This window comes from Tympanuchus pallidicinctus, unplaced genomic scaffold (genome assembly GCF_026119805.1).
Source record: "Tympanuchus pallidicinctus isolate F22 unplaced genomic scaffold, pur_lepc_1.0 scaffold12, whole genome shotgun sequence".
Lineage (NCBI taxonomy): Eukaryota > Metazoa > Chordata > Aves > Galliformes > Phasianidae > Tympanuchus > Tympanuchus pallidicinctus.
The window spans coordinates 3006747-3033818 of record NW_026294637.1 but is presented as its reverse complement, the minus strand read 5'-3'; the positions used below and the strand labels follow the sequence as shown (position 1 = coordinate 3033818).

General features: G+C 40.3%; 2 protein-coding genes across 19 annotated transcripts in view; one reads left to right on the top strand and one right to left on the bottom strand.

The window, feature by feature from the left end:
* Positions 1-157: 157 nt before the first annotated feature.
* On the bottom strand, positions 158-12331 carry LINS1 (lines homolog 1). 9 transcript variants are annotated; one of them, XM_052671798.1, is made up of 9 exons: positions 12233-12331; positions 11942-11980; positions 11204-11270; positions 8688-9207; positions 8507-8596; positions 6890-7031; positions 6043-6630; positions 2623-2803; positions 569-1470 (listed from the first exon to the last, which is right to left on the bottom strand). In XM_052671798.1, exons 4-9 carry the CDS (start codon positions 9069-9071, stop codon positions 570-572), a joined length of 2286 nt encoding a protein of 761 aa, XP_052527758.1. In that variant the 5' UTR covers positions 9072-9207; positions 11204-11270; positions 11942-11980; positions 12233-12331; the 3' UTR covers position 569. The 9 variants fall into 9 exon arrangements, with proteins under 9 accessions (XP_052527759.1, XP_052527758.1, XP_052527754.1 ...); XM_052671794.1 differs by lacking the exon at positions 11204-11270 and having other exon boundaries at positions 11919-11980; XM_052671800.1 differs by lacking the exon at positions 11204-11270.
* A 225-nt stretch (positions 12332-12556) lies between these two features.
* ASB7 (ankyrin repeat and SOCS box containing 7) overlaps positions 12557-27072 on the top strand; it is a 30755-nt gene continuing 16239 nt past the window's right edge. The window contains exons 1-6 of one of the 10 annotated variants that reach the window (XM_052671908.1): positions 12557-12625; positions 13215-13296; positions 13523-13560; positions 17778-17912; positions 18690-18788; positions 21913-22173. In XM_052671908.1, the coding sequence (XP_052527868.1) occupies positions 21963-22173 (211 nt within the window). In that variant the 5' untranslated portion in view covers positions 12557-12625; positions 13215-13296; positions 13523-13560; ... (1 more) ...; positions 18690-18788; positions 21913-21962. Of the gene's footprint in view, positions 12626-13021; positions 13297-13522; positions 13561-14778; positions 15947-17777; positions 17913-18689; positions 18789-19808; positions 19962-20251; positions 21173-21912; positions 22174-27072 lie in introns of those variants that run through there. The other 9 variants (XM_052671912.1, XM_052671906.1, XM_052671911.1 and 6 more) reach the window with 9 other exon arrangements.

Below are 27072 nucleotides of genomic sequence, written 5' to 3'. Positions count from 1 at the left end.
TCATTGATTAGATCAAGTAAACAGGACCTCCTAAGCACTAGGCAAGCACTTCAACCAAGGAAAACAGATGGCATGGATTATTGGGATATTGGTAGTACCCCCACACATTCACTTCGAGCAGAGCACAGATTCAATACACACAGTATGAACATTAAACCAGCCCCCAGCTGTAGTATTTTATTTCACTTAACCTCTTAACTGCTTAGAGTACACAATCACCACCAATCTGGCAATCACTACTAAATTGCTACATTAGAATGATGTTAAGTATAACTGACAAGACTTTAAATATTGTATGTTGTTGATATTCTTTCAGATAAGTTATTTATTAGCAGTTTTTGCATTCCTAGCAATTACTACTGATGCACAGTGCATGACATACATACCACAAATAAGCCTGAGACCCCGAGGTAACGGATCACGTCATTGAGCACAACTGCAGACTTTTTAGTGTCAACCAAAACCACGTTCATCTGATTTCAGTTTTAATACACCAATAGGTGCAAAAGGCCTTAGAAGTCATTCATCTCTAGTGCACTAGTCACAAGTCACTAGAATACTACTTTGATTTATTGTGAATTCATGTTCTTACTAATCTTCTCAATGTGACTCAGTAGTCTCAATAGCGCAGATGGATTATAAGGGAAAAGATTTCTTCCCTGCAATCTAGAAATTGCTTTTTGCAGTTCTTCCAAACACTTTGTTGATTTATAAAGCATTATTCTTAGAGGAACGATGTTATCTGAAGACAATATACATGCCAGACTGGATGAGGTATTAGATCCCTTTTGTTTCAGAGGCAACACTTCAGACTCGAGTTTATTCTGTTTATCATCTGTGTAGCTGCAAACAGCTTCCCTTATCATTGTCTCACACTCCTTATGTAAAGGCATCTGCTTTGTGTTTACTAAGCACTCTTCTCCAACTGATTCTAATTCAGAATCTTCTGAGCTGTCATAATTAACAAGTCTTTGAAGAGAACCCAGCAGAGATGTATTATCATCACATAGCAATGAGTTAGACTGGTTAGACTTTGCAACTTCATTATCACCTTGCTCTGCTGTAAACACTAAGTAATTGTGAGAAGAAGCCAAAGGTATCAAAGTCTGTGATTCTGGTTCACAACAAGCATTTTGCAAGCTCACACCAGCCATGCAGCTTTGTTTTTCTTGGTGTCCAGGCTTGATAGAAGACATTGCTTGAGAAGAACCACACTTGGTATCAAAATGGTTACAGATGTTTACAAACCGATGCCAGTCTTCTCGAAGAAGTTTCAAGTACCTCACCAAGTACTCCAGAAAGCAAGTTTCTGATGAAATCAAAAAATCTAGAAGTACTGTGGAATCAAAAGAGATTTTTTCTAGAAAAAATAAAAATATGCAGTGAGGATTATAACCATTTGCATGTGCATGGAAGTCCCAGCTTTCCTCCTCTTCCCAACTTAAATTATCTGCAGCATCACACCGTAACCTGAAAAGTAAATTGTGAAATGGATTAAATTCAGTGGAATTCTACAGTTAAGAACAGACATTTCCTGAAAATTTTATTCTTGATCTTTTTTGATGTTCTCTAACAGACAATAAATGCACACATGCTAGGCCCTACAAGTTTTACAGTGATTAGATTTCCAGGAAAATATTTCCAATAAAATTCCGGGGAAAAAAAAAAAAAAAAAAAAAAAAAAACAACAACAACAAAAAAAAGCACCTACAGGATTCCCAGCAAAGTAACTTGTTTTGTTGGATGAGCTTTCTATGCAAGACAGGTTTGAAATCTGTTTTACAGCATGCAGTATTTTGAATTCCAACATCCCAGAGTCAGATTGTCAAAATGTAAATATCAGGAAAAAAAGCAGTTTTCATATTAGAGAATGAACACAGGTGGGTGGTAGATCAGCTTGGGAAGCCAAAGCACCTAAAGCAGGTTTTCTTAAACAGCATGTCCTTAATTCTAGAAGCAGCAAAACTTAGAATATGTGAATAGTTCTCTGTAATACTTTCGTATTACTTTCGTAAACTTGAACATCCACCACATTGGAAAAAGAGCCTAAAAGTTATTTTATGTGCCTAAGACACTACTTGCAACGTCCTTGCGTTTGAAGCTTGAAAAATATTTTATAAGTTAGTATACACTCCTGTATGTTAACTTGAACAATGAAGTAGTGAACATCCAGGGGCAATTCACAAAAAAATCATTTCTGATGTTAGTAGTGACAGAATTTACATGGGTCCAAAGGTGAGAGCACTACTTTGCCAGAGGTCCCTAAATTCTTGAAACTTGATTACCAGATTGCATTCTTCACATGTGTTGAAAGAGAGCAGCTTTGCCTTTTATCTCTAGTTAACCACTACTTAGAATGTGAAGTCAATTATTCTAAATTGCAGGATATGCTTTGGTATTAATAGGAATTTGTTGCACAACTCCTTCATTTCAATGAAAAAAAACACTTAACCAAATTATCAGAAAAGTTAACAGCTCTTACACCGTCCATTACCGCATAATCCAGAGCTTATTAAAAATATTCATCCTTTCTATAAAAGTAATCAATGAAAGCATTATGTGTATCACAACAGCCTCATTACGTTATCATTCATAATTCAGTCAAATAAAAAGCATACCAACCTATCAATTTTTAAATAAATGAGTAATAAAGCTTTTGCAGCTTCCCACATGTCATCGTCTTGCTCTATAAAAACCAAGGAGAGCCATTCACAATGATGTGCAACTGGATGAGAGTGCAGGGAACACTTCGTGTGATTCCTCCAGAATGTCAAGAGATGGGACATGGAACTTTCAAAGCCTTCTGAAAACAGGAGAGAAAAGGGAGGGGAAAAAAAAAACCAACCACATCTATTTGTTACTAACCAATACAGACATTTTTAAAAGTTAACAACGCAAAACACTGCACACATTTATCATTCCTAAGCTCAACTGATTTAACACAGCATCAAATTTCACAGCTCATTTCTTCCTCCTTGGTACTAAAGTAATCTAGAAAAAAAATTCAGAAGACCACAAGCAGTTATCTAACCTTAAATCCTTTTTATCTTTAAAAACACCAACCTTTAGATGTCAACATTATTAACTAAGTTAACCTGCAGAAAATGAATTTAATTATATACTAGGCTCCTCCTCTCTTGTCTTTCTCCCCACAGATAAGGCAGATAAATCCTAAGAACACAATTACTTGATCCAGCAGTGTCCTTCTCGTGGACCTAGAAACTCCTGCAGCATGAATCCTCTTACACCTAAGCTTGCAGGTGCGCATGTATCACAAAGCCTACAAAAATGTTGCTATACCTGTACAGCTGTGGTTTATATTTTTCTCTAGCTCCCCAGTTAGGTAGCTCCATTGGCATATATCAAACTGAAGAAAGGTGAATTATAATCAGGTCAATACCACAGATGTAATGATGTAAAATGAGTACTTTCATTCCATAATGCAATTCTGATGTTCTAACAGCGCTGAAACTAAAAACCCCAATGTGAAAAATACCACTGTACAGAAATCTGCTGCACTGCTTCACAGTCAGTGGGACCAAACTGCCATCTCCACAGAGTAAGAAGCCTGCTTGATAGCCTTAAACCAAACAGTTCTTTATAAAATAATCTCATCACGGATGATGCAAGTTTTCAAGTGCACATAGGCTTGAACAGAAGTACATTAAAGAGATGGCACTTCCAGCAAGGATTCTGCACTGTTTGCACTGAACTCTCTCAACTAACGCCAGCAGTGCTCTGCCTGAAAATCCTCTCCTTCTGAACACTGAACTTCTCAATGGGAAAAGCACCTCAAAACTTATGCCAGTGTAGTGTAGTAGCTCACCCATTAAAAAAAAAAAAACTGTATTTTTATGGCTGAGGCAGACTCTTCTCCCTTAAGTCAAGAAACCTCCTTAATAATAATGACAAACTAGGACAAGATTCTTTATGTCTGAATTTAGGCACTACTTTTTCATGTAATGCTGCACATATTCAATATTTAGAAAATAAAAAATAAAAACAACACATCTTTACCCCAAAGGTACACCGTGAGAACTTTCACACTGCTTGAAGCACACCATAGCTTGAAGAGCACAGTTGCATCATTCATATAAACTGCAATTACTGCTTTTGAAAGATTTCCTGCAGCATGGGATCAATTTTACTAACAAAGCCATCATGTGGTTTTCCTTAATATCTGGCCTTAAGAGTTGCTTCTCCTCTCAGAAAAAAAAATTGAAATATCTAATTATCTTTGTTATTAATAGTTACTATTCAGAATAAAATTCTCCCCTATAAATCAAAGCTATCTGAAAATTGCTCCCAAAATTGGAGTGAATTAAAGTTAAGCCACTGTAATCCGTATTAGTGAAAAAGATAGGATCAACAAGCTTCCTGGAAGGGAAGTTAGTCTGTTAAAGCATTTTGGTGCTTGTTTTAACCACTTCATTTAATAACACTCAAATAGAAGCACCACTCCTTTCAACTTGAAATGCCTCATGACACCTGTGGTGTTTGAATTTAATTAAACAACTCATTTCAGTAGCACAAAGTGGGAAGAGAAAAACTTTGTTCTTTGAGACAATTTTCCACAGACATCTAAAATAGATGTAACCTACTTTTATTCTATTAATTTGTTCTTAGAAAATCTCAGAACTTTTTCAGGAGATGGATTGTAAGTAAAATCTCCCTTACAAATACTTAAAAATCCTAACAACACAACTGGCATCACAAATGACATCTTCCACAATATGGAAAAAAAGTGGATGAAGATCCCTTGTAAAATTCCCCAGCTGTCTTGTACAGATGAATTAAAAATGGACTTTGCTCTAGAATGTAGAAATATAAAAAGCAAAATAGCATTTACATCTAGAGCTTCTCAGGTGTCTCAGTACACCACAAAAATGCTGTAAAATACATCCCCATATAAAAAAAATGAAGTAATTGTGACATTTTGCCTCATGAACACTTAACTGAGTATAAGGAACATATCCAGTCTCACTTGTATTTGACTAGAAACACTACTTCAGAACCATTTTACCTTTTTTGTCACATCCTGTAATCCAGGACAGCATGCTGCTCTGATCATACAATTTGCACATCCAAGTTCACGTGGCTTAGTATCAGAAGACACTCATCATGTGCCTCTGAAAGGTAGACAGGCCAGTGGGAAGATGGAACTCCAGGATATCTAACAGGCAGTGTCTCCTTAGAGCACCCAAGAAGGCTAACTGGATACCAGTGGGAAACAGCAAGGCATCCTCTCCTGTCAGGAATGAGAACTGCACTCAATCCTCTGCCATCCCACTGTCTGTCTTGTGGCAATGCCCAAACACCAGAGACCAATCTGCTCTTCTGCTAATCTAATTCATCTATTCAGTGGAATAAACATACTCAAGCTGAGCAGGAATGAGAAGAATGCCTAGCACCTACTAATTTCAAAGGGCTATATTCTAAGGTAGAGTGAAGAAAACCACCACTACACCCTGTCAGCTCCCATGATTTCCCTGTCTTTTATTTTACAGCCTCATTATAATGTTTACCTCTTCCCCACCACTACTTTTTCTGTCCCATAATATTATTTGTCTGGCAGTGCCTTCAACCAAGTTAAGTGGTACTTAAAAGGCCCACCTCCAATTACAAACCAGAAAACCATCACCTATCCTTTCTTTTAGTTCCCCACCCAAATGGAGTAGAAGCTTGTACTATGAGCGTTTATTTTTTTTTTCAGCTGGAAAAAAACCTGATGTTCTCAAGCTGGTTCATCTATTTCAACTATTAAAATATGGTCTTAATAGGAAAAGTTTTCAATCTCAAGAGCAGCTGTCACAAGCCCTCCTTATTCCAAGGCTAAGAATATGAAAAAGATAAGGAAAAAAGCTGATTTAGGAAGACACAGTGATAGTGAAGGCAAACACTCTGGGTGGGATTTTTTGTTCCACCTTCCTACAACCACTAATTCAGTAGAACATGCTTCTAATCTTAATGAGCTGCAACCATAAATTTAAAAGCTTTACAACTCTTGCTGCTTAATGAACAAAACCAAAAAGAAAATGTTACCTTTGATTTCTGCCTCCGTAGCAGAGTTCCGACTCTTGAACTCCAGTGCTTTGAGCACAGCCAGACTTAGGGCTCTAAGGACAGTTTGGTCAGAACCACTTTGACTATTATCTCCAGAAAGAGCTTCATTGCCTCCAAAGTAGCTGGCCTTTCCACTGAGCGGGATTTCATTAAGCCAAGTCAAATTCACAACTTGCAGAACAGCATTACTTAGTGCAAGCACATCCTCTTTTAAATATGGGTTTTGTAAGAATTGAGACCCACTTACAGCATCTTCTTGAGGCTTGTAAAGGACACATTTTTTAAGAAGCATAATGAACTTCTTCTTGATAAAATAGTGAGCTGATGAGTTAATGACCTTCAGGACATAAGACGTTTTTAAAAACAGTACTCTCTGGCATCTCAGTGGTAGCTCTAATTCAGTTCTAGAAGCCAGAAGTGCTTCAAGCAGGTCTACAAAACTGACCAAGTTGTTTGCAGCTTTAGAATAAGGTGAATTATAGAGCTGACTATCAAAATGATGTTGCAGAATGGAATTGTAAAATCCTTCAAGCACAGCATCAAGAGGAGCCAACAACTTCAAAACACCTGCAACAACAAGAAGGTTACAGAGTTGGAGTTCCAGTATAACACAACCAGCTAAAGCATCAGATTAACAGAAAAATGGTGACTATGATTACTTCCAGTTTTAAAGCATATCAAAGCCACATTCTTAATTGTGTTTCAACTCTCTCTACAATGAAGAAAATAAGCGTTGTGTAGTCAAGCCGCTCTAGAGATTACCAGTAACATCCCTCCCCCTAGTGGGCACTGATGTATTGACACTAGCATAGAACTACTGCAGTACCTGGTCCAGGTAACATTTTATCTTTCATTACATCCTTGATGACAGCCGTAAGAGTCCACAGACATTCTGCTACTTGGGTATGCATAGGGAACTCCAGAAGACTTTTCAAACTGAAGCTGAGCCAGGTGACATTTACTGCATTCTAATTAGATGAGTTCAAAAAAATATAAACAAATGCTTTAGAGTTACTACATAAATTAAACAGCAATACAACGATAATTATTTTGATACTCATGCTAAACTATATTTGGATAGCATTAATAATACACAAACTAAAACATAGAAAAGACACAGGTAGAAACAACGTATCCAACTGGTGCCTTTTAAGCACCTAGATCTGTATTTACACACAAGAAGTCAAGTCACATACAATAGCAAGAAGCTATGTTTTCCAGAAAAAGAAAACAAAACTTGCTAATGTTAGCCAACATGCCCCAAATCAGGTAATACTGAAGATAGACCTGAAGCAACAGTGCTACAAAAGAAAAGGGTTGCTTATCTGTACCAGAAGATTCTAGGGTCACAGGGGAAAGCTCTGCCCAGGAGGAATCTCCAGAAAGAACTCCATCCCCAGTGGCAGCCAGCCTTTAAATGAGATCTAAGAGAGGTGCAGCCAGGCTCCATCCCTTCCGGTCCCGTAGCTGAACTGCCTTCACCTGTGCTCCCAGGGCCCACCGGGGCCTTTCCCCAGCTGCAGGGAAATACCTACAGAATGTTAATCAAATACATTTCTGTATTTTCTTGTTTAATATTCCAAGAAGCGTTCATTGTTTGTTTTTTTTTCCTATTTGCTGTGTGTTTAATGAAAAAATATTAGAGCTTCCATAGTAGCATCTCTGAACATATATTTCTTCTCAGAAGCACATCTATGTTATTTCTTGTAAAAATCTGTGAAATGGAAGTTAGGAATTCAGCTATGATCCTGAATGGGAGCTGCTGAGTCACGGCCTGAACCACTGATTGAGCAGCTGGGGAAAGGACCTGGTGGGCCCTGGGAGCACAGGTGAGGGCAGTTCAGCTGCGGGACCGGAAGGGATGGAGCCTGGCTGCACCTCTCTTAGATCTCATTTAAAGGCTGGCTGCCACTGGGGATGGAGTTCTTTCTGGAGATTCCTCCTGGGCAGAGCTTTCCCCTATGACCCTAGAATCTTCTGGTACATACAGGTAAGCAATCCTCTTCTTTTATTGTACCCTTCTATCATGCTGGTCCTCCTATTATCACACTTTTGCTGTAATACCTTTCCTATTGTATTCATCTGTCTGATTGATACAACAATGTTCCTGACACTAAACACGTTTCAAAAACTGTATGGTATTTTCAGGACACTAACTGTCCATATGTTGAAAATCACTAGGCTGCAGCTCTGCTTTTCTGAAGGAGCAATAGAGACATGCAGGCAATAGATACCAGAAAGGAGCAGCACTGGTGTTGCTCTGTAAGTCTCACTATGAAAGAATACTCTTGCTAAGTAATTTTAGACTATGGAGTAGTGAGAAAACAAGTACTTCTATGCCATGTAAGCTACAAAAAGTTGTCTATAAAGTCAAATGGAGAAACTTGTAGGTACGTATTCATTGAGTCATTTTTCAAGCTGTGCTAAGTTATAAGATACTCACTTCTTCCTTCAGTTGGAAATATACAAGAGATGCTAAACTTTTTGAAGCCATATGAGATAACAGCTGATCATGGCTACCAAGAAGACAAACCTGCAGATATATAAAAAGAAACAATATTTAAGTAGCATCCTTTCTATATCTCTTCTTTTGCAGAAGTCTTCCCACAGGTTACAAACCTTACCAATTTCGAGTCAACTTGTGTTTCCTTCAAAAGAAGGAGAAGAATTTCACAGTACTTCTGTCTTGTGCTGAATCCAATTTCCTGGGACTCTGCTTTAGCAACCAGCATTTCGATCAAAGTTAATTGAAGCAGCATCACTTCTCGTGGATAAAATGAGAAGTTCATGTTTGCTAAGTTATGTGATACATCATCTGCTGTAGGGATAACAGCATCCTGATGACTCCTAATGCTGCCATCGGTGGATGGCAGATCACGCAATTCATCTCTTTCTTGTGACTGCCCAACACACAGATTAAGAAAAGAGGTGTAATAATAGCTTTCCTTTGGCAACGGAGTACCTGCCAGTACATCCTTATACATCTGCTGTAGCAAAGATATCTTCATTGTGAGAACATCCAATGTAACACAGAATGCTGTAGGTTTTCACCAATTATTTCTGATTGCTGCAAATCAGCTTTGAAGTTATTTTTATCCAGTAAGAGAAAGAGACAGGCTAATAGGCACTCCTCTTCTAAGTTACCTAGGAAAAAAGATTACACTATTACTGAACTTAACAGATAACCATAAAGATATGAAGGAACACCACACATTCTTAGACTCTGTACTACCATTATTAAACTTAAAGCACAATTACTCTGTAGTTAAACAAGTGATAAACTAACAGTTGTGCAAAACTCTATCCCAGTGCAATGTTCAAAAAGTTATAAGACTTACAATGTAGTGAAGAAATTTACAGTTCCAATACAATACTACTGAAAATGTAGATTTGCAGGAATTAACAAAAATAAAGATGACAATTTTCAGGGTCTGTTTCTGAAAGATATGAGAACTTCAATCAAATCTTTCTCTATCTTCTGCTGCTAAATCCTCATTTTCTTTGCGAGTGATTGCTTGAAGAGCAGGCATGACATTTCAAGTGGGAATTTCATCTGAACTGACAATGTTTATTTCTCCACTAAGGGTGAACAGGACAATCTCACTCTATTTAAAAACAAAAACAAAATAAAAAGGGAAGGACAAGTCCTATATTTGGTTGCACATAGACTCAAGGGGAGTAGTGTGAATATACAGGAGAGAACTGGGCTAATTTAGTAAGGAGGATCAAAGATTCATTTACCTCTGGACATGCAAAACTCTGAGCACGTAAGTGTTGTAATCCAAAACAGTGTTTTTATATAATACAAAAGGTCAACTATGCCTTTAAGCTTGGTCTCAAGGGTCTAATGGCTGAGAAGTTTTAAATCAAAAAAATTACTTAAAGTGTAAAAGGCTCTTAAAAGCATTTAAACATTCAGAAAAAGATTTAAAAGGAAACCTTTATCACAAACCTAATGGGATGTTTCTTTCAATTGCTGGAACATTCAGTGTAGCTTTACAAGAAAACCTATTAATAATTCAAATTTCTCCTTAAAGTGTGAGTAGTAAGCACCCCAAAATTTCCAGTCAATATGCAAATGGCTAAAAGGGTGTCAGATCTCTCCAGAAAACAGATTTACCCATGATCACGAGGGTAGTTTTTTTTTATCAGTGATACGACTCTATACAGGTTTAATATATTATCTAACCACTGCTCTTTTCATAAAATAAACTCGTTACCTTTCATCTACTCTGAGTTTAGGAGTGAGATTTATTTTCTTTATGGGAGTTTTCTTGTATGCTTTTGGGATTCCCCTCTCTTTAAACCTGGCAGAGCCAAGGTAGGCTCCTGCAGCCATCTGTCTCTAGCTGGCTGCTGGTGAAATGTTAAGTATCACATCTCTTAAGAAGTGAAGAAAACAGTTCTGTCTCTTAATAAAGACTAGCTATTCCCTTTCTATGTTTTTAATCATAATTCCAGTTATCACACCAAATATGTTTAAAAATATTGCTTTCTAGGAGAACATTAACAAACTGAGGTTACTAGAGTTTATTTAGCTTATCTTTACACATTTTTAAAACTATTGAGCATTGAGGATTGTACTTTCATTTTCATAATGTGATTTTTTTTGTTGTTGTTGTTTTAAAACTGTAACTGAAATATGCATTGAAATGGCTTCCCAAAGCCACAGAGTAGTAGGGGTAGACCAAGACCTGCTATCCAGGCTGCTGCCTACTGTCACAATTGAGCAGTATTTCTCTTGGTGTAGACTTAAGAGAATCTAAAATTACAAAACAAGCACTACCCTGCAGGGAATAATCTCCAATTCCCTCTGCTGGGGTACCTTTGACAGTGATGGCTGACCTGGCAACTTCAAAATGTACCTCACCTAATCCATAGCAGACCTAAGAACCCTTTCCCACATTCCACGTTAGAGATTAGATCTGATACTTTAAATTCCCTCTTCATCTGAAGAATCTATTTGTAATTCTACTTGAGGTAGAAATTTATGGCCCGAACCATTGTAAAACTTCTTCACAAATCACTTAAAATATTTTATGTAGCTATTGTTCCCATCTTTGAGTTTTATTTCTTCCTATAAGAACATCTAATAATGTAAAATTATCTCAGCACATTTGCTTCTATGTGCAAAACCAACCTGAGCTGTCATTCTTTGTGGCAAATGAACAGATCTGTCATGCACAAATTCATGCAACGCAGCAAGGCTGTAAGAGCACGAGAGATTTAGAACTCCTCCAGCACATGCGCTATGAAATTTTTACATTTACCACATGATACTGGTTGTGCTTTCCCTGATCCCACCATTGCACGTTTGTGTTATAGCATTAACTTGCAGAGCACTTTGCAAAGAGGAGTGGTCAAGTCATTAAAAAAAGATACGTGAGGGGCTTATTTTGAAGAGGTTTAACTTCAAAGAGGGAGATGTCAGACAGACTGAATTTGGCTCAGCCACAGTAAGAAGGCATGGTGGAAAGCTCAAAGAGTAAAGAAAAGCAATTACATCCACACAAAGGAAATGACAACCCCAGCCCTCACTTACGTTGTTTATTTGTGACAGCATCGAAAAAACAATTAAGATAAGGCCCTGTGGTGTCAGACTCCTGCATAAACAACAGGAACCAGTTCTGGAGACCTTATAGTGAGACGAATCAGAGAGGAAAGCTGTATAGAAAGAAAGATGTTTTTCTGTATATCGTTCTCACCATTGCTTTAGTTAGGCTTTAAAAGCATAAAATCACGTGCAGCTGCAAAGACAGGAATGAGAGATGAAAACAGGATGGAGAAAGAAATAACGGACCTGAGACAGCACCTGAGCCTGCCAGCTTTAAAGGCCTCAAACCCAAGCTGTGTACCTGCAGCGACTGCGTAGGCTCACCTCTGGTTAAAAGAGCTTGTGCTGAATTACCGTAACCCCCTGTAACACAACGTCATTTCCCTTCAGAGGCTGTAAATAACCCAGCGGCCTAACGCAACGCTTCTGCTCTTCCGCAGCGCCTTCGGCCCCTTCCCACCCGCCCCGAGCCCTCAGCGCCCCTTCAGTGTTCCCGCCTTCGCCTCGCGCCCCCCAAGCCCCGCCCCCTCCTGGAAGCCCGCGGCCCGCTTAGTCACATCGCGCCATCCCGCCCCGTTGCTAGGAGACGGCTGCTAGGCGACCGCCGCGACTCACCCGCCCCCGGGAGACAGGGAGCGGGAAGGCCCAATTCTCCTCTGTTCGATCACCGGAACCACCGCGGCCTGCCCCCTCCGCTGTCGCAAAGACCTCCCCGTTCCCTTTACGGCAAAGGCGGGGCCACGAGCGGCGGGCGGAGCCGCCGTCAGCGCGGTGACCAATCGAAAGCTCCGGCGGCGAGCGGCCGGGGGCGGGCCCAGCGCCAAGGCCTTTGATTGGCTGCGGCGGAGGTCAGTCCCTGCCCGCTGACCCCGCAGCGAGCCGCGGGGGGCGGCTGGGCGCAAAGTGTCCCCGCACGGCGCGGCCCCTTCCCGCGGCCGGCCCGGCCCCGCCGCCGGCAGTCAGCACAGCGCGGGGGGCGGCCGCAGCGCGGAGCCCACCGGCGCGCAGGTAACGGCTGCGGTGCTCCCCGGCCGCCCCCCGCTTCCCTCCCGGTGCTGCGACCCCGTGGCCTCCGCCGGCTTCCCCTCAGCCCCCTCGCTCCGCGGAGCTGCCCTCTCACCGCCTGTCCCCGCGGACGTGGGCGCGCTGCCGCTCCCCCCCCCCCCTCCCCATCTCCGCCCCTCCCGCCCGTCCGCCCGTCCTCGGGGCTGCCCCGGGCCGCTCTATGCGCTCCCGGGGCGGTGAAGCTGAGGGGAACGCCGGTGACCCCACAGCGGAGTGCGGCCCTCAGCCTCCGGCGGTGCCTCGCCGGGCCCGGAGCTGCGGAGCGGGGACGACTCCGGATTTCCCGCAGCTCTGCTCGGCGGGGACTTCCTGTCACTTCCTCCGCGCTCACCTCAGCCCCGGGGCTGTGCTGACAGGGCGGGCGGGCTCGGCCTCGGCGCTTCCTACAGAGCCCATCTCTGAGCTGAACGAGCCCTTCCTGGCTCATCGGAGGGCTTTTCCTGTTTCGGACTGCTGTTCCTTTAGTATTGGCCGCTGTGCTGTCAGTTTCTGTCATTGCATGGCTCAGTTCTACTTTCCTGTATTTTTTCAGGTTTAAGCTGCCTTAAAATCGGGACTGCAAAGAATGGAATGAGACAGAAGAGAGAAAGCAACGCTCGCAAGTGCCCAGCAAGGTGATAATCCACTTAGAGTCATCCCTGCTGCACGGTTTACCTGGGTCTGCATTCCTCAATGTGGCTTTGGTGGATTCTGTGGGCATTGTTGGGTCTCTTTGTTCTCCCAGAACCTGCGTGTTTCTGAGGTTGGGTTTAGAAGCTCTGAAGCCCATTTGAAGAGCTCTTTCCTCCTTGTAACGGTTTGTCATCTGAATCTAATCTGCAGACGTGTTTCTGATCACAGGTTACTCCTTAACATGTGTTGGTGTCTCTTCAGCTCAGGTATGTCATAGAATCGTAGCATGGTTGGATTGGAAGGGACCTTGAAGATCATGGAGCTCCACCCCCTCTTGGCTGGGTGCCCCCCACCATCTTGGGCTCCCAGGGCCCCATCCACCCTGGCCTTGGGCACCTCCAGGGATGGGGAGTGTTATTTAACGTGACCTCACCCAAGGCAATGGTGACGGTCCCTTCACCCTTTTCTGCTGACATGCTGCTCTGGTTCTGCAGTTGTTGCTGCAGTAGGTCATGGTGATTAGGTTTTGTTGGTTTTAGTTGCACCGAACTTCTGTGTGGGTCAGGGTTTTTGTATTATAACCAAGCTGCAAAAATTCCAGTGGATTTAATTGGATGGTGTTTGTTTACAAGTACTTTGTGGGTTGAGATGACAAAATAAGATAATGCCGTTGGATGATTAAGGGAAAAAATGAAAGGAGTCATCAGAAACTGAGCCCTGCCGTGAGAGGAGAATGGTTTGGTTTCAGAGCAAGAGCGGCTCATAGGGAGAATTCCTGTTTTATGTGGCTGGGAGGTGAAGAGGTGGCCTTTGGAAGGGAAGAGAACGGGGGGAGGTTAATGTCAGTCAGCATTATTCTGCATCCCACTCTTACGCGCTTCAAGTAATGGTGCTCATGCCTGTTCTAATGCAAGGTCTGCACTGACTCTATTGTAATCCATTTCAAATGTAGATGAGTTTGTGTTATTTTGGCAAGTGTATTCTCAATATGGTTTCCACTGGTCCTTGTCTTGTTTTCAGAGATGTCACTGACTGTACCAAAATGGTTTCTGTTGTCAGAAATGAATTGCTTCTAGTGTTAGTTGCAGCAGAGAAAGTACCTGTTGCTGTGGTCAAGGGTGGATCTTTATTCTGATGCATTCTCAGCATATGAAAGGTGAAAAAGTTGTTCTGTGTAAAGATTAAGTAGAAAATTGCCCTGTAACGCAAGGACAATAAATTCTGAGGTATGTACTTTAAAAGCAGAGTGAAGAAATATTCTGTGCTATTTTGATAGCGTACCACAAAACCAGATGTATGATGCTGGAACACGTAGACAGGCCCAGTGTGATTGCAGGAGTGGTTTCTATGCAGCTAGATAAGATAGTGCATTAATGCTAACTTTCCAGTGCAGCCATGGTCACCTGCTTCATACAGTGTTGGTTTATTATAACAACCTCTTTGTAACCCCTCTGTCACATTTAACGTGAGAGCTTGCATCAGTGTAGCTACTCAAACAGCACAACATCTTGGTTCTGTGCTGATGAGCCATGAGGTCTTCTGAGAAATCAGAGTGTTTGTGACTTGCTATGCTCCTTCTTGATGTGAAATGCCAATGCAACAAAGTATGATCCAGATGCAGAGGCTGGAACTGGGTTCACAGGCACTGGGGCATGAGCTTCTGCCAGAAATGTACACGTGATCAAAACAAGAAACAGAGACAAATGATGTGCTGTAGCCTTCCTCTCAGGCTCTGGAAGGAATGCAGCACGTTGCAAGTAGAGCTATCCCCTTAGATTAAGTTACATATCCAGTGTTTTTCTTATTTTTAGCCTCAGGTTACATACCCAATGTTTTTGTTTTTCCTAATTGTGAATTCTAAACCCTTAAAGGAAATGTGTGGAGTGAGAAGCTGCTTTCTGTTCCAGCATTTGCTTGCAGAATGATACTATTGCAGTGAAACACTGTTGCTTTATCTGCTGAAGTCATCCAATTAATTCTCCCCAGTTTGGTTCTTCTAGGCCTTATTAAAAAAAATGCAGAGCAAATACACATCTTACTGAGACTGTTAAATAAAATGAGCTCCATAAGCAGCACTCTTTTTTTCTCATCAGCTGTGTCATGAGTAGTAGGACTGAAACAATTACTGTAGTGAGGTTTGAATTAGTTTGTGGATTTTTTTCCTGCTTCTGTCATTCAGTGAGAAGTTGGTGCTGGGATACTTTAGTGATAGCAAATAATGTTAAAATGGGTAAATCTTACACCTTAACTCTTGGTCTGAATTACTGCTCACTTTTAAGGCTAAGTTTTCTCTATGTTTGTACTGTTTGAAGCTTGCTAATGGTAAGTCAGCAGTGGGGCTGCCTTTTATGCTCGACCTCAAAGCGTGCTGCAGGCTCCCTGCAGGTGCCCCATGCAGACTGGGGAAGGAGTATTGCAGCTGTATGAACTGATGCAACGTTCTCTCCTGCAAAACATCTGTAAATCAGCACTAACACTGAGCTTGCTAGATCTGTGGCATTTTCTTCACAAGGTCCCATTTGTACCCACAAGGTGCCAGCGTACAAATGGGGATTTTGAGGATGGTTTGAGCTGATGCGTTAACGGTGGGTGCTGAAGATGATGTCTCATCTGTTGCTCTCCTGTTTGCAGACCTGCAGTTACTTGAGCTGGGTAATTTCCCCTAGTTCTCCATCAGGTCCAAAAGTCAGAACCTCACATCTCACCATTAAATGGGTAATAGTAAAATGATACCTCTAAACTTAAGTTTTGTTCACCTGCAGAATGTAACAGCACAACAGCTGCTCGTTAGTCTATAATGGCAGCATGATTGCTACTACACACACCTGAAGCTGATGGAGCACTTTTAGATTAACTCTCTGTTACTTTAAATATGTCCAAGCCAGAAGATGGCATTACAGGTGTTCTCATGAGAAATGTATAACTTTCAATGATCACTCATGAAGAGTGAAGCTTCTTTCCTTTGAAATAATTTTTTTGTGATGTTTAGGAGGATTAACGCATGATAAACTCATTGCTTTTGGTGGCAGGAGTTTGCACTAGCAGCTTGGTGACTTTCATTTTAGCCCCTTGGATGCCTCACTTGATGTCCAGGATATAGCAGCTAACATAAGATATATTCATAGAATAGCTTGGGTTGAAAGGCAGCTCAAAGATGTCTGGTTCCAGCCCCCCCAGGATCATAAGGCCCTGTGAAATATTGGCATTTCTTTTTTGTTTGTTTGTTTGTTTGTTTGTTTTTTTCAAACATTGATTGGAATATAAGAACACAATAACATGGTTATTTGCCTTTCTCTGTAGAGTTTCTGAAATAGGAAGCTAAGTGACATAGGAAGATGATAGTTGCATTTAAACTGTTTGTTGAACACGTACTGCCCATTTTTCAAAATGCCATTTGAGTAAAAACACATTTGGCTTGTTTGAGTTCTGAAAGGGACAGGAAAAGTGGGTTGTGAGAATCATGAATGCTGATTACCCTTAATCCATAGGACTTCCTTCTATGTTATTTCTTTGGTTTAAATGTATTAGAATACTTCAGAGACAACTGTGCTGTGGTTAGTTCCATGCTAGACGTTAAGTCGTGTCATGAAACACTTTTCCTGCTTTGTGCAGCTAGGTTGACATCAAGAAGTATGGTCCTCTTCCTGCTGGCTATGTGACCTTAATACTCCATTATAAACAAGTGCATACGCATGCTGGAATTTGTTTTCTGCATGATGTATGCAGTGACTTTAATGAAATGATGTATTGATTTGGAAAAGTCTAAGGTGTCTTAGATAACATGGTACTTTGTCAGCAGAAAAGGAAGATGTTTCTTTTGTTTTTAGTGTGCTACTTTGCTACAATTATTAGTGTTTTAAGCAAACTTAGTCAAGTTAAGTAAGTGAGCTTTACTTTCACTAAATATAATTTCTTTTTATTAAAGTTACAGATCTTATTCTTGCCATATGCAGCTAATTTTCCTTTGGGGGGAAAAATGCTTGTTACTTTTTTAGTGGAGCAATCTGTTACCTTGTCTGTAGTCTGTGAAGTCAGTGCAATTCTAATTTGCATCAGCTAATAAAAAATGTGTGGGTTTTTAAGTGGAAATCATGCAAAAATTAAAAAGAAAAAGGAAAAAAAAGAGAAGGTGAACTAACAACTGATCAGCTATGCAAAAACAAGGCTGGAAATGTGATCAAAATAGGTCATGGCAGTGCAGTTTTGTGCAGGGCTGTGAGCGTGTCTGCAGACCTCGTGTGTTTTATCTCGAGAAGCAAAGCTCTTAGAAAACGTGCATAAGAGGGATGAAGAGCTTTTTCCCATCTTCTTTTTCTGAGCTATCATCAGCAAAGCACAATCATATGTTGCACGAAGTGACAAATTCTAAGCTGAAGGTTCAGTTCTTAAAATTGTTCTGATGCAACAGAAACAACTCCCAGTCCGCGTGATCTGCTATGCAATGAAGTAATTAATGCTTTTATTATTTGTTACATTATTGCAGTGTGTAAGAATGGGGAGGGTCCTCTCTCAAGGATCTTTCAGACTAAGTGGATGAAATGCCAGCTGGACAGATGTGTATGGAGAATTAATGGAATATAGTGGCCAGGAAAGGCTCGTGGCAGCGCTTTGAGCAGAGGTCAGTTGTTGGGACTGGTGCTGTTATCAGCCAGGAGGGAGGATAAGAAAGGCTAGGAACTGGATAGGGATGGGTACTGGAGTTCAGTGAGGCTGGATATTGAAAGGAAAGGGTTTAGGTGATGATTTTTGAGCTGAAGGTATTGCTTGTGTTGGGAAGGCGTGTTCACTGATCTGAAACACAGTGTGTGTTAGCTCAAGTTGGTTGTGTTGGGGAAGGAAGGCTTACCTGGTGGTGCCGGAGGGCCACAGGACAGTGGATGGGAAAGGCAATGCTCTACTTTCTCAGGTTATATTCTTGAGACAGAGAAACACAAATGGGATGGAGATAAAGAACCAACATGATCTGGGAGGAGCAAAGTGTTTTTTCCTGACATTTGGCTCCCACAGGAAAACATTCTGCAGTTGGGCAGAAATACATACAGTAACCTTTGCATTCTTTCTTGTTCCATAGCAGGAGCAGATAGGTGAAACTGTCAGAGAAGAGGTTAGGTGGTTCCTTCAAGGTGTACTCTGCAGAGAAAGCACATCTCTGGTTTCTCTTATTTTCCACAGATTATTCTCTAGCTTTTTCTTCATCTTTGCAGAAGCAAACTCTTCTCACCCCAGCTTCTGAAGGACTATCTGATAATGGAAAAAAAAGAAAACACACACATTTGTGGCCTTTTTTGACGTAACTACATTAAAATGTAGCACTCTAGTACTGGTACAGAGTAAAAACAGGTAGACCTCTGACTCTTACTATTGGCACCTAACAGGAAATATCATTCTTTTTAAGGGGTAGCAGGTTGTTTGACACGCATGGGCACACAAGATTATGAATAGTGAAGAAAATGAAGAATGGAACATCCATCAAAGACTGACAACCTCTTATAAGGTAATTCAGGGACGTGTTGAATTCATGCTTTTGTACTTGCAGAATCACTTAAGTTCTTGTTACTGTCATTTTTTCTCATGGCAGTATACAAATATTAATAATGTATAGGTGGGTGTTTTCCATGCTTTCCCATCTTAATTTTTTACTTGAACATAGGAAGCCAATATGCAGCAATCAAATTACATACTATTTTCTAAAAGGGATTGCTTATAGTTACAAAGTGTTAAATATTAAGTGCCCACTGGAGAAAGGCTTCCTGTAGACCCTGTTCCCTTCCCCAAAGGTTGACGCTGTAAATGATGATTTGTAAATAGCATGTCTGAATGATCTGTGGAGTGGAAGTGAGCATAATTTCCAAGCTGGCATGTGTCTGGAGCTATCCTGAAACCTCCAGTGTTGCAGTTAAGCATTCTTGTAATTTGAATTTTATTGCTTGCCATAGGGGTGAGATAGAAGAGTAGATATTCACAGAAACTACACAAGTGATAAAAGGAGCTGCTTATGCTTGACTTTGTCTTCTGCTTTGTATGTTTCAGTACTTACGTACTTTAGTACTAGCTGATTTGAATAAGCTCTGCTAGTCACATGCAACATATGGGGTCAGTGCCAACTTTTTATAATGCTGCATTACAAATGTACCCACCAGCTGAGAAGTGTGATATAAAGAGCTTTGCTTTTTCTTAACCAACTGCCTTTGTAGGTACTTTTTAGCATATGCTGCTGGCCCCTTAAATGAGAAATCCATTTCTTCTTATTTGTGTGGTCTCCCTTTCTCTCTGTAGCATTTTGAACAACTGGGTTGACTTTTGTTTTCAGGATAGTAGGAGATCTTCAAAATACTACTCCTTTACCAGAAGGGCCTGTAAAAAAAAATGTGGGAGAATGTTTGTTTCCTTTCCATCACATATTCTCAATTTGAAAGAACTTTTCATGTACATTTTTTTACATATTCAGAAAGTAGGGCTGGAAGAGTGTGCTCTGATATTTATTTTTTATTGTTGCTTTTGTTTTGCTTTGAAGGATTTCCCCCCAACTCACATCTTTTATCAATCAAGTTCCACTGTCAGCTTTCTCTTGTAAATCCAAAGAAAGGCCTTGCTTTATAGTTGGAATTCCATTCTAGATTGCACTACTAACAGCACTGTTAATGAAGTCAAGCTCACTGTCTTACAGGTGAGAGCATTCTGAAGTGCTGATTGGAATTTAGAAAAGAGCTTAGCAAAAATGTATTACAGTCAATAGAAATAATTCTGTTGTCATTAGATTAGTCAAGTTTGATTATTTTTTTTTTTTGAAAAAAAAAAAATTGAGTTAGCAGTTGCCAGTTTGTGAATCCTCTTTTCCTCCAAAGCCAGATAATGGAGTTCATGCTATGAAACAAAACCAAGTCTGTAATTAAGCCATGTATGACCTATTGAGCTAAAAAGTTGTATTCTATAGCTCTATGCTGAATTAGTGACTGTTGGCATACGTGCTATCTTGAAGCATCAATAAATGTCAATGGCAGGCATTGGCTGTATGTAATCTCTGCTTTTGCTGTCTCAGTAGGGTGACTGTAGCTACCTGTTCATTATTAGTTGCTATCTCTGCAAGCAGCACATAATAACTTTTTTGCAATGGGCACAGGCAGGTTAGAAGTAGAGTGAATAGCCCTTGAAGCCTTTGTCCAGAAGGATGGCAGTGATTGATGTTTTCACTTTTCTATTGTCTGTGTGCATATCTGGATCACAGGAAAACAAGCGCCCAGTGGGATATGAGGAGTTGATTGCAATGTCTTCTGAATGACCTATGAATCGTGAGGATTGAAATCCTTATGATATTTACATAAATGAAGGTGTAGGTGATGATGTGGGTTGTTATCCCAATAAAATGGGGTTGCTGTACACTTTAACAATTCTTTAAAAATTCCTTTTTGTCTTCAGAATCTCTCATTATACTTTACTCTTAACTTTATAGCAATCTAAATTCTTTCTTTTTCCCCCTTTTAAAATCTCCTAATTCATTGTTAATATCCACTGCAGTTGTTTCTGGATAATTGCTGTGACTTCTGTTGCCCAGCATTCGCTTTCCTCATTTCCCTGCTTTTATTCTTTCTTCTAATATTCCTTTCCATTCCAGGGGTAGTTGTTAATGGGATATGATGCGCAGTGCATGTGAAAATGCAAACACTTCACAGACTTTGTACTGTGAAAGAATCCTTAAATACCTGTGTTTTTTTTCTTGTCCCCAGCTGGGTAGCAAGTAGAACTGCAGATGAGTGCTTTTCAGACAGAGCACAGAATATTATACTTATTTCTTTCCCAACATATGTTGGTATCTAGGCTCTTTTGCAATGGCTGTTTTAGAGACCCTTTCAGCCCAGCATTCTCATATACTTTATCAAGGTAATTATAAATTGAATTTTTCTGATACGTGTTTTCATGTCTCATGTAGTACCATCGTTGTCAGATCTTTGGAATATGAAGATCCTTTACAGTGTTTTATGTACTAGTAAGGAAGCCCAAAAGCCAAAATATGGGCAGAAGATTCTAATTTAAAAAAAAAAATCCAACAAAATACTAGGAGAAAGGAGGTTAAAGTTCTCAGTTTGAACATTGATGCTGCTGGTATTCCTGTGCAGCAGCTCACGAGAAAACATTGTATTAGTAATCTGAACGTATGTTTTTCAATTAATTTTTGTAGTTATTTATTTCTAGGCAGGGGAAAAAGTGGTTCAGCAATACAGTACTGTTTCATGCAACAGTTTAGAGAATGTATTCAACAGTATCTCTTGAGTCAGCGTTATTAACCATGTTGTGATCTGAAATGAGTATTGGGTTCTGGAGATTCCTCATTCTCCTCCTCGTTCAGGTATTTTAACTGTGGCTTGCTGTCACTTCTGAAGAAAATATTTACTATTTATTATCTGCGAGTGTCCTCTTTAGTTACTGCTCAGTGATGTGAATCGTATACCAAGCTTTTGCTAGCAGTAGTGAGATTGTGCTTAATCTTATCCTATGTATAAATAACTTTGCTCTGCATGTAGGGAGTACGTCTGAGCATTGCTTTTTCTAGTACTAATTATTTTTTTAGATCTCTTTCCTGATCGCAGTCCTAATTAATCCATGTTTTCTGTTGATTCAAGGTGACCAGTGTGACCTCATGACGCTTCTGTAAAAGCCAGACTCAGCTAGGATGTTACACCATCACTGTCGGAGAAACCCTGAGCTACAGGAAGAATTGCAGATTCAGGCTGCAGTTGCTGCTGGCGATGTTCACACCGTGCGCAAAATGCTGGAGCAAGGATATTCTCCAAATGGTCGAGATGCCAACGGCTGGACCTTGCTTCATTTCTCTGCAGCCAGAGGGAAAGAGAGATGCGTCCGTGTTTTTCTTGAACATGGAGGTGAGTTGCCTAGAGAGAAAAAACTTGGTACCCAGTTCACAGCTCTCTATCCCAATTCCCATTGTATGGCTTTCCAGCATCACTTAATTGCCAGACTACTTCTGTTTGGTTGTTTTTTTTTCCTCTCTTTCTTTGGTGCTTCTTTTCTGTTTCTGTCTGATGCATGCTCTGTGAATGAGGTAATAGATTAGCTGTATAACTTAAAACCTGACAGTGTTTCAGACTTGCCAAGTAATTATTAAAAAAATGAATACACATTATAAAAACAGGGCAGAGAGCTCATTATAGACTTAAACACGCTCACAGGACTCGCTATGGGCTTCTCTACTGGTAGGGGCTGTTACTACAGGAAGGCAGGTCTTTGGGTTGAAATCTTAGGGAAGATTGTTTCATAATTCTCAAGAAGTTAACAAGTCGCGTTAAAGGTTTGAGTTTCCTTGTAGGTTTTAACATAATCTGCTAAACTCTGTGAAAACATTCCTTTGTGCAAAGATTTTGGTGTTAACTGGTGCAGCTGAGTTCACACTTCTCCTGCACCCACTGGTACTGAAGCTTTAAAGACTTGAGTTTTAGATGATGTAGTTGTATGAATGGGGCTCATTCCCCACAAATGGTACAGTCAGAATTTTTTTCTGTATCTTCTTTTAAGATCATCTATTGCTTTAAAAATTTATGGGTTTAAGTCTTTAATGTGAGATGAGGAGGGAAAAAAACCAAGAATCAGATGACCTCCACGTTCTGAGTAGTGTTCTTTATGAACAGTATCCTTTACTCTAGCACTGTTCTAATCAACTTAGTTCTGAAACAGGATGGCTTCCAGTCCTATGGAAACTGAAACGAATCGTCTTTTTGGTGCTTTACTTATCTGAGGTTTGGTCCTGGTCCCCTTGTTTAAGATTTCTACATCTGACATATGCTATGTTACCCTTAATATTGAATGGCAGTAATAAAGTGTGGTGTTTGCACAATTCTTGGTGTGTTATTTTAAAGCACTAGTGAAACACAGCCTGACCATCTAGACCCCGTTTATATACCTACTGCAATTTCTAACGATGTAATACTGGGAAGTTCTTCTATCCTTATTGGAGGTGAGGGGAAAGCTACTGAATTGCACAAATAACTTTAAACTCTGCTTTTTAAAGGAAATATATGTAGATAATCTGAAGTCATCTTTAGTTTGGTAATTCAAAATGTATGGGCTGAGTCTCAAAGGGTGTGATTTTTAAGATGATCAAAAAAACCCTGTAAATCCTACTTACTTTAATTATATAGGTTTTGCTATTAAATAGCTGCTGGCATAATGTTTTGTCTTGTTTTTATTTTTTTGTTACTCTTTTCCATATGAAGTACTGGCTGAGTCTGATGCCTGGTGAAAACTGCCTGTAATGAGACATCTTTGTTCTGCAAGCAGCCAAGAGTTTAATCACCAGGACTAGAAAGTTGAGTAACAAATAGTGTGAGGGTTAGTCATCTAAGCAGCTTTTTTCTGTAGTTGAGCCTCTGTTCAGAAAATTGGCACTGATTTGTGCCTTACCTTGTTTTCCCTCAAAACAGATAATGTTATTTTAAAAAAAAAAAAACAACAACAAAACAAAACATAAAAGATAATGAGCATTTAAAACATAATAATGTCACAAGTGAGCCAATGAGTTGACTGTTAAAAGCAAACTTAATCACGCCTGCCTCATTAGAGTGAGATTTGTGTGTACCTTTCTTAACAGCCTCCCCTTTCCTCCCTCTTGAAGTAGATTAATTTGATGTTGGATATTAATCCCTTTGGACCGAAAAGATATTGCAATGAAGGGAAAAGTCATTTTCTGGTATGAGTCTTATGGTAAACTGCACAGAAGTGACTGGGTGTGTATTAGTAATAAAGAGGAGGCAGTAGGTGAAGTTGTGGAGAGAAAAAAGGGTACCTGCGAGTCAGTGGGAAGAAAGGGGGGGGGGGCTGATAGATGTGGCTGTCTGGTGGTGATGGAGCTTAGAAGAGCTGGAACGATTTTCAAGTACAGAAATGAGAACATGCAGGACTGTTGCTGAGGGAGGAGTGCCATGCCTCACATCTTGGATGCTGCAGGAGCAGTGGCGTAGGCTGGAGTGGTAGTGGGTTTGAGATGGATTTTGGCAAATAAGCAATGAGAGAGACTCTGCTCACTGACCTGGAAATAAGAGGTAGCTTCTTATGGGAGTCGTGACCTAGCTGCCTCATGCTTTTTCTCTCTTTTCTTTTTCATCATTGCTCACCAGCAAAGAGCCAGGGGACAGTGCTGTACATGCAGATTGGCTGATGGGAGTGGAGGTGGTGTGGAACAGGAGGAAGAGTTTATTTTCTGCTAAACAAGGAGGAGAGGCAGATAGATAGGGAAATGCCTAAAGTAACAGCTCACATTTAGGAGTGAAGCCAGCAGAAATAGCAACTAGGTACAGAGATAGTAGATCATATAAGACCCTTGTGAAATGCAGGAACTTGATCAGAACTCCAGGGGAAGTTAGTTTTCATTAAGAAACAGGGAATTGGACTTAATGCACTTGTCTCATCTTAATGAAATGGAGATGCTACAAAGCTAGCTCTTTCCTTCCACACGAACAACCCACAGTCACAAAGCTCAGTATGAGAGCAATGTAAAACAGGGGGATAGTTTTCAGTAATTTAGACAACAAACCTTTTTTCCCCCTTAATGCTTTTTTTTTTTCTTTTTTTTTTTTTTTTTTTTTCAAAACAATATAGAAGCAGACAATAAAATACTGGACAAAAACTATTTTAATTCCCAACACCACTGAAGTAGCAATCCACTGAAGCCTTGACAGTGTGTAGTTGCTAGCTGTCTCTGGTTGATGTTCTCTCAATGCTAATTGAACAGGACAGTTTCTTGTTACTTGCATTAATGCGAGGAAATGATTTGGGAAGGCTCCCAGAAATTAGACTGAAAAAGGAAGTGTCTAAATAGAGCTATTTATTTTTAGTCTTGGCTGGAAGGTATCTAATTTTTAGTAAGGTCATGCAGAATCCAGAAGAAATGAGTGAGCGCCAAATGCTCCTAAACCAACTCACGGTGGTTTTGTGTCTGAACAGTAATGCCTTCATGGAGGTCTTGTGTATCAGTGTTGTCCTAGAAAATTCAAAACAGAAGATAAATGTAGCCATGTTTCTAAACCTTGTGGTCTGAATTAATTCCCAGTTGTGGGGGAGTGATAGAAATATTTTATGAAGCCAGTAGCACTGTGTTCTTGGCTTCCCAAATTAGACTGATAGAGCAAAAGTGTCCTGAAAGAAGGGAAACTGTCCCACTGAGCAATAAATTGAAACTAAGATTTTTAGACTCTTTCCTAATAACCTATATATTCTCTAGATTACACTACTAGAAACAGGTCTCATTAACACTGGAGTTAATAGCTAACTGAGGTGCCCAACTTTAACATGAAATAAGATCATGAGCATCATTGTTACAATTTTCTATCTCAAATGAGATTGATTACAGTAATTCAGGTACCCTTAAGCAGCTCAAGGTTTATGTCACTGTGTTGTGCCGTATATTTTAAGAACATTAGAAGTGACCAAATGCAGCTGTTCATATTTCTAGATTCTGCTATCCCCAAATTAATGGGAAGCTTGAGAAGAAGTAACTATAATTGTCAAACAATCAGGATGGAGGCAAGATAAAGAAATGCTGGCAAGTGCTGGCTTCATCCCTTCCTAGTTAAATACGCTTGTACCAAGTACTTTTTTACCCCTCTGCAGAATCTGAAAGGTAAGCTAAGTGAATTCTTTCCCGATTCATTTCTGCCTTGCTTGTGTTCTGGGGGACAGAGATGCTTTACAACATGGTAATGATGTTCAAGCTTTTGAAAAATAATGAAAACGAAAAAATAATCACAGCAATCAAAGCTTTTAAGGCAGCATCAGCATCGCAGTCTTACTTTGGTGCTCGTACAGGGACTGAATGGATAGAAATTGTGTGCAATGTAATGCGGGTCTGACTTCTAAAAGCCCTTGTGCAATTCAACAGTTTTGCAGGAGGTGGCAGCAAGACACTTGTTAGTAGCTGTGGGTAATGTTTTGGTCTTGTTAATGTTGCTTCTTTACTGGAGGAGTGGTTGGTGCAATTAGGTCTCCCAAAGCACGTTATGAGAATTGGAATATTTTTATTGTGATTTTTCTGTCATTGGGCTTGGTTTTGGAAGGTTAGGTATTTGTATTTCTTGGTTGCGCAGGTAAGACTTTTTTTGTTGCTGTTCTATTCTTGTTGAGATACATGTCTTATGTGTGCTGGTAACTGTTTGTTGAGCTTAATGATACAAAAGTAATGAAACTGTGGGAGGAGAGAAGGTGTTGAGAGATACTTAAAACTATAGGGAAAAGATATCCTTATTTTGTAAGCTAAACTGCTTTCATATTGCAACAACTTGCTTGTGAAATGCATACAATGAATTTGGGGCAGATCTGATGGAATTTGAAAGTGGCACAGGCCAACTGGAATTGTGTGCCTCAGCTGGGGGGTGGAAATGATGGACCTGCATGCTCAGCATGGAAGAGAAGGCATAACATGAAAGTGCTTGTCAGTTCTATTTGTAAGTCTTTTTTTTTTTTTTTTTTTTTTTGTGCAAAATGGCTGTGGCTGCTGCTGTCTCCATTATGTCCAGCTTTCTCCCTAAATCTGCCTTTCAAAATGCATCATCCTACTGCATCCTCCTGCCTGTTCTACTCCCTTTGCCTATCACCACTCAGGGGATAATCTGGAATAGTCTGAACAGTGCAGAAAGAGAGCATGTGAGCAGCTAACGTTACGGGGAAGTAGTGTCACAGTCTCTGATGACTGTGTGGGTCATACTGATTCTGTGCTATAATATCAGACACCATCACAGAGCAGGTTAGGAATCACTTACTGAGCCCAGGTCTGC